Genomic DNA, 12960 nt, shown 5'->3' with positions numbered 1-12960 from the left:
CTTAAGTGTCTATGTGATTGTTGGCCATTTTTCTGTCTTGGGGAGAAGTGTCTGCTCAAATGCCAATTTTAAAATTATGTGTTTGGGTTTTTTTGTTGTTGAGTTGAAAGAATTCTGTATAAAATTGTGGATGTTATTGGGTAGCATACAAGTACTTTACCTCATTTTGTAAGTATTTTTTAGGCCTTTCTGATAACATCCTATGCACGAGGATTTTGATGTAAAGTCTCCTTTATACTTTATCAGGATTTGATGTTATATATAAAATCTGTTGCCCATTCCAAGGTCTCTTTGTGTTTCTCTAACATTGTATCATTTCAGCCCATGTTTAGGTCTTGGTTGTATTTTGAATTGATTTTTCATATATCTGTTAGAGAGCCATTGTTTCTCAGACCTTCACCCTCACTTCAATGTTAATTGTTAGTTTTTAATACACACATTTGGTTATGTTGATAAAGTTTTCTAAGGGGCATTTGTTTTCAAACCAACAAACAGTTCTGAATTTTATCAAGTACTTTTTCAATATCCATTTGACCATATTTGTCTTTTTCTTTGGTCTAATAATGTGACATGTCCCTGTTTCTTTTCTTATTTGATCCACCATTGCAATTTTGAAATAACTCCTACTTAGTCATGGCTTAGAATCCACTCAATAGAATTTCATTAAATGTGATTGTTTCATTTGTGTGTAGCATATGTGCGCACACACGTGCGTGTTTGTGGGTGTTTGCATCTCAATCCATAAATGTTGATTTCTACTTTTCTTTGTTTTTAATATCTTCATTTGACTTTAGTAACAAGGCTATGCTAATTCCAGGTAATACATTTAAAATTGTCCCTTTCCCTGCTGGAAAGAGACATTACTGTAACTCTGAATATTTGGTAGAATTCATCCTTCAGTCCTAGACTTTCATTATTATTATTATTATTATTATTAGTAGTAGTAGTAGTAGTAGTAGTAGTAGTAGTAGTAGTAGTAGTAGTAGATTTGATTAAATGCCTTCTCTAGATTCCTGTTGCCACCATATGACCCCTCAGCTGTCTATACACTTGTATGTGTGTCTCTAGACTCCTGATACCACTATCATCTTCCTCCTGTACCCATCATCTGATAAGATATCAAATCTGTTCACTTTTCTAGTGACTACAGACTCACCATACATGCCCAACCACCATTTTAGTCTCTAGAATGCAGAAGGAGCTTATTTCTCTGTTTTCATCTTTGCTGCTAATACTCTGCTAAGACTTGCCACCCAGAGTCATCTATATGTCCAGTAGTTGCACTTGACTGTCTATAAAATCCTTCAGTCACCATGATCTCATTTAAAAGAGAATCTCTAGGATCTGCACCTTTGCTCTCCTCCCCACCAGCCATGCTCATGGTCCCTCCACCCCCTGGCCTTTCTGGTGTGATCAACGCTATATAGCTCACTGTGCTCACCAGTGTGTCCTCATAGCCGCTGCTTTCTCTACTTGAACACCTTTCTCTTCAGGTATTGTTTTGTTTTGTTCAGTTTTCTTATTTGTCTGTTGACTAGTTCTTGTTGTTTTGAGACAAGAGAATCCTCTGTAGCCCAGGTTGTTCCAGTATTTTGGAGCAATTCTCTTGCCTCTGCCACAAAGTGCTGGGATCTTGTGCTCCATCCTGCCTGACCCTTGGATCATCCTCATGGCCTGCTCCTCTCCTCCCTTCAGGTCCTGCTCAAATTACTTCCTCTTGTATTTTTATCATCTGCCAACCCTCATGTCATAGTCTCCTCCATGTTCCTTGTATCTACCCAAAATAGTATATATTTCTTTAGTTATTTGTTTTATTGCATTTCATTGTTTGTTTCTTTGTTCATTACAGGAGGTGTGCACATTTAAAGGGACTTGTTTCTCTCTTTCTAATATCTGGGTCCTAGGGATAAAACTCTGGTTATTAGGTTTGCCAATGTATCCACTGGGCCATCTTGACTGCCTTCATTTACTTTTTTATGTACTTCAGGTCTATGAAAGTAGGAGAGGGTTTTTTTCATTTTTGTTTTTGGGTTTTTTTTTTTTAATTCTTTTTTTGGGGGGGGTTGGTTGGTTTTGTTTTTTTCATTATTGGTTTCTCTATTTGCAAGCATAGAACTAAACCTCACATATAAAAAGGATGCTATAAGTATTTTTAAGAATGAATACTTAAATGAGTGAACCACTGTCTTTAATCCATGTTTAAATCTATCTGAGAAAGGAACATGGACCAGGCCTCTCTGACAGTAGCTTTTGATCTGGTTGCTGACTGAATGCTATTTCTCTTACTCTCTGTTAGAATGCTTCAGCAACTTTCTACCCTTTCCATGATACATTACCATGTTTTAGGATTACTCTGACCCATTCCATGATATATTACCACTCTGTTTTAGGATTCCTAAGATCCTCAGAGTTCATTTCCAATGTTCAACTTCTTTTCAAGTCTCTTTTATAATAACCTCTCAGCTATAACTTATTTAACATAAACAATGTTTGTACATCCTCAGTTCCCTGCTTTCATTTTGTTCCTGCAGCCTTGTCCTGCCCTTGGAGATAATTCTCCTCCATCACTGTCATGTGCTTCCTTCTACATCTGTCTGTGGCCCCTCTTCTTAATGCTTGTCCCAGTCTCTTGCAGCCATTGAGTATGCTCATGGCTGTGCCTTTCTTGACACAGAGTTAATGACCCAGAGTATTTATCCTAGACTCCGGACTGCAGAAATAAACAGTACATCCTTTGTCATTTTGGTACTAAGTCCAGGCTTGATTCCACTCATTAAGTATTTCTAACTGACATTTATCTAGAATTCCCATTCCCAACTATGAAAGTACTTAATTGTCAACATCTTGTTTCACTTTATTCTAAAGTAAAATCAATCAACCTTTATCTTAGAATAATATTGAAAAATAAAGCTTTACCACTTTTGGTATTTGAATTGCTACTAAGTCAGGACAGGGTTGGGAATCCTTGGCAGAAGAGAAGAAAAGGTGTCCCTGCTGTGCAGTTTGAACTCTCCCTTGTTTTCACTGTGACTCTAAAGGTCTGGTGTGGAGCTGATTCATCCGGAGCATCAGCGGAGAGCTTTAATGGCTACACTTAAGCTAATGAATGCAAATCTTTTCACTGCTCTGTAGTCCACTTCAGGAGTGTGACATCAGGTGCTCTCCAAGGACATCTAGTGCTCTGCTCAGTCTCACACGGAACCGTGCATGTTGGATGGTTCCTGTCTCCTGTCCTGTGTGGATTCTCTAGACATCCTTAGGTCTCTCTGCCATTCCCAGCAACTTCAGCCTCTTCCTCAGCTTCCTTAACATCCTCTCTGGCTGCCATTGCTGGGATTTTCTCATGGAAACTGTGGACATGGACTTATAGTTAGTACCCCTCCCTTCACAACAATGCCGGAATATCTGGAAACGTTATTTTCATTATCAAAGTCACTTTTGTTCCTTAAAATGGTAAGAGCAAAACAAAGAGGAGAAAGAGGAGCCAGTTCACATATCTCAGTTTAAAGTGAAAGCCTCCAGTTGAAACCAGGATCTGCCCTGGGGAAGAGGTACAGACTGAGTGCAGATGGCCTGGCTTTAATTCTAGAAATTACTTTCTATTGTTTGGAAATCTGGTTAACCTGCACATCCCTGTGAAAATGGGGGTATCTACTCAGAGGTACAGACAGGAGTGGGAACTGAACCAAGCAAAGTTCGGGAATCACTAAGAGGGCATCTGAACAATAATAAAAGCCATGTTTGGCACAAAAATGACAAGGGAACAAGGTCACACCTCCTCTGTTGTTATAGAGATTATGTAAGGCGTATAATGTTAAATAAATAAACACTGATAAATACCTAATTACCATTATGATGAAGACTGAAAAGGCAAGGTACAAAAACCAAGCAGCTCTGAAGGAATAGTTAGGAAAGGATTATCTGTGTTTATGTGTCTCTGTTTATTTATCTATTTAAGCTTAAAAGATGAGGAGTCAGCTATGGGGAGAAGAGCATTTTAGGAGAGCAAACAGCATGGTTGGAGCTGATAGGGAGTAAGAAATCCTAGGGAGAGCGGAGTGCAGGGTGACATTGGCTAGAGAACTGAAGGTTTCCACCCCTGAAAGGGACACTACAAGTGGTGTGAGCTCTCTCCTTTGACACTGGGTTCAGAGGAGGGGGCAGAGAAATAGGACATGTAAATGAGAATCATCACATACATATAAAATAATTTGATACTTCTTTCACATGAATGTACATTCCATAAAAACACACTTTAATTTCTTTGAATTATTCAAAGTTTTTGAGGTATTTATATTGCTCATAAGAGCCCCTTATACATACACATAATATATATAGATATAGACAGAGAAATGATAGATATAAATATGTAGATATGCGTATCTTTCTTCCCCTCTTTCTTCTATTATCTATCATCATTTCATTTTTGTAAATTCATATATATTTATGAATTAATGACCTGAGCATTTCAGCTCCTTACGATAGTACAGAGATATATTTAAAAAAAAAATCAGTCATTAAAAGTGAACACTGTGGAGGAAAAGTTAAGGCTGCTTTGAGAACACTGAGCAGAGACTAGCACTTGGCAGGCACATCTTGCCAGCCCTCCAATGGCTGTGCCTCAAGTCCTCCTTTGTGGGAGCTCTCTCCTTAGTCTCTGCCTACTCCCAGCCATGTTTAGGTCTGATTCCTTTCTAAGTTTCTTGCCGCTGTGACAGTAAATTCTCTCTGCTCCATAAAGGAGAGAGCACAGCTCTCATTTGCCACAGTCACTTCACAAGCCTCATTCAGAGCACCAGCTTCCTGTGGTGTCTCCTTGATCAGTACTTATTATGCTTTTTAAATCTATATTATTGAAGTAGATATTAGTTTCAAATAAAAACACTTTATAAAATGTACACACACACACACACACACACACACACACACACACACACACACAAACTTTGAATTTCACTTGGCTTCCCTCTATGGCTTAAGTTATTATGACTTACTTACATCTTGCTACTGTATACTTTTTATTACCAGGTTGTTTGATGGAGATGTTAAGACAAGGTGCCAGGCTGTGAAATAAACTGCTTATATGCCTTAGTTAAACAACATTATACAACAAGAAAGAAGGAAATGGAATCCTGGGTAATAAATTTGAGTTGTAATGCTTGTAGCATTGTTAACCAGTCACACCACAAGTGCTTTAAACTCTTAAAGCCTTGATAGCCAGTCACATCTCAAGTGGGACTAAATTGAAAACATCGCAGTAAAATATGTCTTGTGTATTTATGCCCTGTGGAGAGATGTCATCTAGGCTGTAAATCACAGCACTTAAGGAGTTGTTATGAACTGTAAATATACTTTATTATGCTCAGGAAGGTATGTTCCTAGGAAATTGTTTCTCTGACAGGGTTTAAGTCCAGAGCTGGAGAGAGGAAAGAGTGCTTGAGGGTGGTGCAAGCCGCACAATTAAATGCAAGTGATGCTTGAGAACTACAATTAACTTCTTTGTTTGGGTGTGAAATTCCATTTATTCTTAGAGCAGTATTTGTCCTTAGCCCACTATCCCATACTTGATAGACAGAATTATCATAATGTATATTGTGTGTATGACAGAGTGGTTTGACATCATAAATGTGGAGTTTCTGCTTCTTTTCTAGGTATGTGACTTGGCTTTTAGCCTGAAGAAAATGCTCATCCGACACAAGATGACTCACAATCCCAACCGCCCAATGGCAGAGTGCCATTTCTGCCATAAGAAGTTTACAAGGAATGACTACCTCAAAGTGCACATGGACAATATCCATGGTGTAGCTGACAGCTAAGAGTAGCTGTCAAGGAACCAAACCATGTGAAAGAGCTTCTAATCTGAATCCCAGATACTTCTCACCTGATTGGCTTAACAGAAATAGGCAAAAACAATGCACTGGTCTCACAGTGCTTATCTGCCTATCTTTGGAATCTGTAGATGCAAAGAAAAAAAATCTTCCTTTTGCCAAAAAGAAATTCAAATAGAAAAAAATATATACTTTGTAGCTTACAGAATGTTCTGGTTGATTAAAAACTAAATACAGAGTTATGGCTCTTTGTTTTATGAAGTTCATTAACATTGATTGATCCATTAGACCTTTATGTTATTATTCATGAGTGCGGTGCTCACATGCAAACACTGGATATTGCAGCTGGTTCTTACTAATTCAAGTAGAAATCAAGACACCCAGGTACTTCTGTGCAGATACTAGTAAGACCTGTGTTTTTAAAGTCTCAAGCATGAAAATATTTGATAAACAGACAAGGATTTCATTCTATTTAACAATTACCTTAAAATACAGAGATATTTGAGAACTAAAGTTTCTATTAAAAATTGCTCATTTTATAGATTTCCGAAAACACACTGTTTTCACAAATCATTCCAATGCTTGTATTCATGCTGTGGAAATTCTTTATATAGTGGACATAAAAATAACTGCTATATTTTATTTTTATCACACTGATCTTTGTTTTAATGTTCATTCCTAGAAATTAGCAATAGTAAACATACACAGCTAGAAATAGAAAGTCATTACCTGTCATCACATCATTTATGCGAAGATGGCCCTGGTATGAGAGTTTCAATGCAGGTCAACAGTTCTCAGAGTCTTGTCTTACTGATGTGATTCTCGTAACACTTTTGAATTATCCTCAATCATCCCATGTAATCAGTAATCCAGAATACAGAAAAAAAGTCTTGTCATTAGGCTTTAAATTTGTTTCAGCAAAATTTACTGCCAGATACAATGAGCAAGCCATGATGATATAATAAAATAACGATATCAAAATAGCTGAGAGACCCAAAACAGAAAAATAGGAAGAAGCCCAGTTCATGGACCTGTGTGATCTGCACCAGTTTTTGAAGAGAGGCAAGTTAATTAAAAGGAAGTCACTTGGTGGTGAGGCATTAGGGAGAAAAGTTACCCAAGAACTTGGGAATCTTAGTTTAGAATCACAAGAAACACAAAGATTCTTTATAGACATTTGAAGCCTTTGAAGATGCTGTGCTTGAGACCTACCTAAGATGACTTTTAAAGAGCCAGGCATTGGGAAAACCAGGCTGAAACAGGGCCTTCTGGGCATGATGGGAACACTACAATTATGAACTGCCTGCAGCTGTGGTACAGGATAGAACAAGGCACGTGCTAGTATACAGGGGTAAGAGATCCTCAGCTTCCACTCCTAGCTGAGGAACTACCAACAGTTGATGGCTTCAGAAGCAAGGATAATCACTTCTCTTTAAGGGTGATCCTGGTGGGTCAACTATACTTCAGCAGATGGACCTAAACCGATTTTTTAAAAAAAGAATTAAAATGATGATATTAAGTTCAAAAGGGGTGGGGAGGTAAGCAGTACTTCTGGGAGACAGAAGAACAGGATGAAAACATTCTATACATTTTCAAGATTTAAAACATATTAACATAGATTCAGAGATTGGATGTGTCCTGGAATCATAATTTAGCTGAGAGTCGCCTTATCTGGCTTCAATGGGATGGGAGGCCCCTGGTCCTCTGGAGACTCAGTGCCCCAGCGTAGGAAATGCTAGGGCAGTGAGTGGGGAGTCAGTGGGGTGGAGGAGCAACCTCATAGAAGTAAGGGGAGGGGATAGAGGGTTTGCAGAGGGGAAACCCGGAAGGGGAATAACATTTGAAATGTAAATAAATAAAATGACCAATAAAAAAGGAAACTAACTAGATATGGCTATCTACTATTTCCTATCTGAAAATAGAGACTATATTTTGTGAAATGTCTAGTCTTGTTTTTCACTATGTTGTTTGTTTCAACAGTATACACTTAGATCTGACATATTTCCTATGTGACCAACGTGCTCAATATCACATGAGTAAGAGCAGCTCTCAGTCAGACCTGTGTGATGGTTTAAAATGACTGCTTGTCCTTAGGATGCTCCCTTCCCTGTATGAGATGTTGCTCCTGATTATGGTATAGGTGTGGAACTGGGAAGGAGACCAAGCACCAGTTTGGTACGATCTCACAGTCATGATCATAATTCACAGGGCTGCTAGGGTGTTGTCATGCTGCTGTAGACTGTCAAAGAGGAGGTGCTGTGCTCACCCTGGGGTGGGCTGATAGACTAGGAAGGTTTTAGCAGATGGGGTAAAGGAAGCTACCAGAACTCCAACCTCACTTATCAAAAGATTGGAACCAAAGCAGTATCTTAGAAGATTATAAATGTACTTCATTTTTATCTAAAAGACAGTTGCTTATATAGAGTTCCAGTTGCTGGAAAGATGACTCAATGGGTAAGAGCACTCTTTTCTAAAGTTCCTGAGTTCAATTCCCAGCAGCCACACGGTGGCTCACAACCATCTATAATGGGATCTGATGCCCTCTTCTGGCCTGCAGGTGTCATGCAGATAGAGCACATATACTTAGAATAAACAGTTTCAGCTATATTAGTCCCTATATACTGTAACTTTTAATGTAACTTTTAAATTGTTTATGCATAAAATTGAGAAATCTTTAGGCTCAAGGACAAATTAAACATGGTCGTGAGTAGTCGTAGTCTCTGGGTTGCACAGTGAAGCTGAAGTATAGGGCTCCAGCTTGTAGCGCTCTTCTCATCTTTGCCAAGGTGAAAGGTTTGGGCTCAGAAACTTTCTTGGGTAGGGACCAAAAACTCAGTTCCTTTGCAGTCAGTCCAGGGACTAAGTGACTTTAAAAGACTTTGGGAACTTCTAATATCCTTTTGTTTTTACCATCCTTTGGTTTTACCATTCACAACAGCTGTATATCTTGAGTTTACTTCATAACCACTGGCTTATTCCTTTCTCTGTTCTTCTGCCCTGTACTGCACTTTCATTCGTTCCTTCTGTTGCTTCTGTTGTTAGCTGCACAGAAGCTGTTTTCTTTAGACCTGACCAACAGCTGAGTTCGTTGGTAATTCGTTCTTGGGATTATCCAGAATAGTAAAAATGCTAGTTTCATAAAACTTACTTCATACAACCTGTGTTTGTGGGGGGTTGGGGGGAGTATCTGTCTGTCTGTCTGAAATGAATCACTCTTTGAGAGTGATTAGATTTCATGCCCTGCTACTCACAAATCTGCAAAGAGAGGATGGGTACCAGAAATTTTTTATTTTTCTATTACATAACATTGTATTCCTTGCTAATGAAAACTCAACACAGGCATGGAAACACACTGAAGTGTGTGTGCACCTCAGAAACCCTAAAGTCTTCCCACCGATATTGAGGTTTATTTGTATGTGTGCAAATGAAGCAGAGGTATATAACAGAACCCTGAAAGCATTTTTATTATAAACTTCCAATAAATATATGAACACTCCCAGACTTGTTGTAAGCATTTTGTTTTAACTTACTTTAGCTAGGATAGTCGTTTGCCGCGGTCGGCAATCTTGGAGGTTCCAAGGATCCGCGGGGGGACCCCTGTTGAGGACACGCGTGGAGCGGAGACGGGATGGCGAACAGAGACACAGACACAGAGAGAGTGTGGTCAACTGTTGCAACTTTACTAAGAGAGCATCAGACATTTATACACAATTTTCATTGCATAACAATCTTGGACCATGGCCAAGAATATTTGATTTTTCTGCAAAAAGGTACAGCTTGCTTTTTTATTTTCAGACGAGCCGCAGTCAGCCAGCCTAGTCTAGTTTTCCGTTTTTCACACCAAGGAGGAAGTTTCAGGGGACCGCAAGTCTAGCATATCTTACGCCATCAGGTCTGTGCACCTAGTTCTAACGCTCTAGTTAACCCTTTGATCCCATCTTCGCTAGTCCTGTATATGCACATCCAAGGCTTGGGGCAATAATATTGCATGTCTGATCCCTGTCTAAAGTATCTGATGATCTGTGACCTTACCTCCCATTTCTCTTCTTCTGAGAGCACACACCAAGGAGGACGGGCTCTTGCCAATCTTTCTGACCAAGGCAGTGACAAATACCTGACCCTATATCTATCCTTAGTAACCCACCTATCAAAATTCAAATCATATTCTCCAGTATATGGTAATGGAGCATCCGTTGGTCGATACAATATATGGTCCCTGTAAGTACCTGTTTGCCACCACCTGTTTCTATACTCTGTAAAATATTCATAGCCGACCCAAAGCTCAAGGAATCATTTTCAACAATTCTACCAACACCCTAATAAAAAGTATCACTATCCTTATAAGTATAATTCTTTGCTAAATCTTTGATTTCCTTATCTATAAGAGAAGACATAATCTGCAACCTTGGAGTCCCTGTCATCAGAGGCTCTGTCTGCTGTAAAGAGGAAGTAGGAAAGCTTGTGGTATTAGTAAGCAAAAATAGATCAGGACCTTCTGTCCTATTATTAGAGGAAGTCTCTGTCTTGTCAAGATCATATTCAGAATTAAACAAAAAAAGAGTAAAGAAATAAGTGCTGACAATGATCTTTCCCATGACCCAGATGCCCATCAGCCCAGAGCCAAGTTTGCAGCAGGGGGCAAGTCCAGGTGCACATCTTCTTGGAGTCCGCCGCACGCAAGCAGGGGGCTTAACCACGTGTGGTGCGAACCCTCGAACCGGCTCCCACTCAGGCATCATGTCTGCCCCGGAGCTCGGTTATCTCTGCTGCAGGCGCGGCAGTCGTTTAGTAAAATTGATTGTGAATACTTTAAAATATTGGATGAAAATATGATTGTGATTGCCGCTAGACCACAAGCTACTGCAGTGTGTTGACCAAGTATATTTAGGCCTAGAAAATACCTCTAAAGCTAACCATGTTGGTCTCTTGGCACACGGACAAGGCACTTGAAACACTGTTCTTTCCCACTCTGGGTCATGTCACATACAAAAGAACATCACTAAGAACCAGTGAGACGTGATATATAGCAGAACCCATTTCTCACAAACGGTGAACTTCAGAATCAGGGCTCAGAGACCTGATTTAGAACTTCCATGTAATCATCTTTCCTGGGGACTAACATTCATGGTACCAGAAGGCATCAGGCAAGCCCCCTGCCCCAAGAAAAGGAACAACTAACAGTATTACCTAGCTAGGGGCCTACGAATAACAGCAATGACTGGCATTGCATAATACCCATAAGAGTACACTAGTGGCACACATACTTGGCAGGAACCAACAACTATGTAATAGAACTTAAGCCTTGTTCACACAAAGAAAATTATGCCTGGCTATAGAGACCTAGCCAAATACCTAGGGCTAATGAAACGATGGATCTTGGAGGAGAATATACAGCTACCACTTTACAAAACCTGCACAATCATGAAGTACATCCTAAATATTTGTCCTTATACCCAAATATCAGTATCATCCTTACCCCTCATCAAACAACCATTTGTTTTCAACAGATAGAGACTGTTACAGAAAACCAGATCCAATCAAACTGCAGAGTTGTGAAACTCAGAGTTGTGTCACCCTGGGAGCTTTGTGGAGATTATGTCTCCTGGGAATGTCAGAAGCTATACCCATCTGTTGGCACTATTTTGGGGCTATTTTACTAGGTTTATATATCTCCACCTTCCAACCCTTTTTCCATCCTAAACCCTCAAGCCCCTCAATACTAGGTAGGAAAAAAGAAGGTTAGAGGGAAACAGGAATGTAGGCCTCTTTTTACTACTTTCTGTTAATTAGGGCAGTTGAATTTCTTGCAGCACATCCAACCTTCATCCATCATCAAGTTATCTCTAACTTCTTACCTCCCAACTTCTGGTACTAACTTCTATCTTAGTTAGAGTTTCACTGCTGTGCACAGACACCATTACCAAGGAAACTTTTATAAAGTCATCATTTAATTGGGGCTGACATACAGGTTCAGAGGTTCAGCCCATTATGGACAAAGCAGGACTATGACAAGATACTGCATATATGGAACAAGGTTATACCTGCAAATATTGCCACTCCCTGAGCCAAGCATATATACAAACCATCACATTCCACTTTCTGCCTCCCATAGGCTTGTCCAAACATGAGTCTATGGGGGTCATAACTAAACATACCATAATGCAAAATACATTTAGTCCAACTTCCAAAGTCCCCATATCTATAGCAGTCTCAACATTGTCAAAAGTCCAAGGTTCAAGGTCTCTTCTGAGATTCATCCAATCACTCTGTAATCCCCGAAGCAAGACAGGAAACCAACCAGCTGGACAAAGTCCAAACGCTGCATTTCTGTCTGATGTCAAAGCGGTCTTCAGATCTGCAATTGAGAAGCTATAACAATAGGAACCAGCATCTGCATGATAGCAGCAGCCTCCACAGGCCCTCTCAGGGCTCTTCCATTTATACCTTACCCTCTCCATAGTCCCCAGAATTAAACCACCTGTAGCTAGCAAAAGTCACAGCCCTGCTAGGGAAGGAGGCAAATTATAATCACCTGCTGGTAAGAAGCCTCTTATTCGACACCTGGGATTAAAACAAAAACATATTCACATGACATAACTAGGTTTTTAATGAAACCCAAATTCTTACTACACCCATCAGCAATATAAACATGAGTTGAATAAGGACGGTAACATGCATGCCAAAGTGGATATGTTAATGTCCAGGAGGCCTCAACCCTACACAAAGAAACAGGCAATTAGGGAATGAAAAGAGTAGAAATAGTCTTCCTGGGAAAGATCACACAAATCTATTATTCAATACCAAGTGGTTAATACACGTAACATTATACAGTCTGAGCATCGTATATTTAGGAATACACATATGTGTGTGCATGCCTATGTCTATATAACAAAAATTATTAAAAAAGAAACCATATGTAGGAGGGTTTTCAAGGAAGAAAGAAAAAGAGAAAATATGCAATTATATTATAATCTCGAAAAATAAAACAAATAATTAAAATAGAGTAGTTTTAAATTATGACTAACATGAATAATAGGGATGGCAAGGCACACATGTCAGTCTAGTAGCAAGCATGTTTACTCTTAGCAGCCCTAAATTTGTATCCCTTGTGTATGTGCTACATTGGCAAGGA

General features: G+C 39.4%; 1 protein-coding gene across 1 annotated transcript in view; it reads left to right on the top strand.

Annotated features, from left to right (window-relative positions):
- The window catches only part of Prdm5 (PR/SET domain 5), a 158618-nt gene extending 152548 nt beyond the window's left edge, over positions 1 to 6070 (top strand). Inside the window, exon 15 of the mRNA XM_032906371.1 lies at positions 5652 to 6070. Coding sequence (XP_032762262.1) covers positions 5652 to 5816 — 165 coding nt within the window. The 3' untranslated portion in view covers positions 5817 to 6070. The remainder of the gene's footprint in view (positions 1 to 5651) is intronic.
- The last annotated feature ends 6890 nt before the right edge of the window (positions 6071 to 12960 follow it).

This window comes from Rattus rattus, chromosome 6 (assembly GCF_011064425.1).
Source record: "Rattus rattus isolate New Zealand chromosome 6, Rrattus_CSIRO_v1, whole genome shotgun sequence".
Lineage (NCBI taxonomy): Eukaryota > Metazoa > Chordata > Mammalia > Rodentia > Muridae > Rattus > Rattus rattus.
The sequence above is the reverse complement of the archived record's forward strand: the minus strand, read 5'-3'. Positions and strand labels throughout refer to the sequence as shown.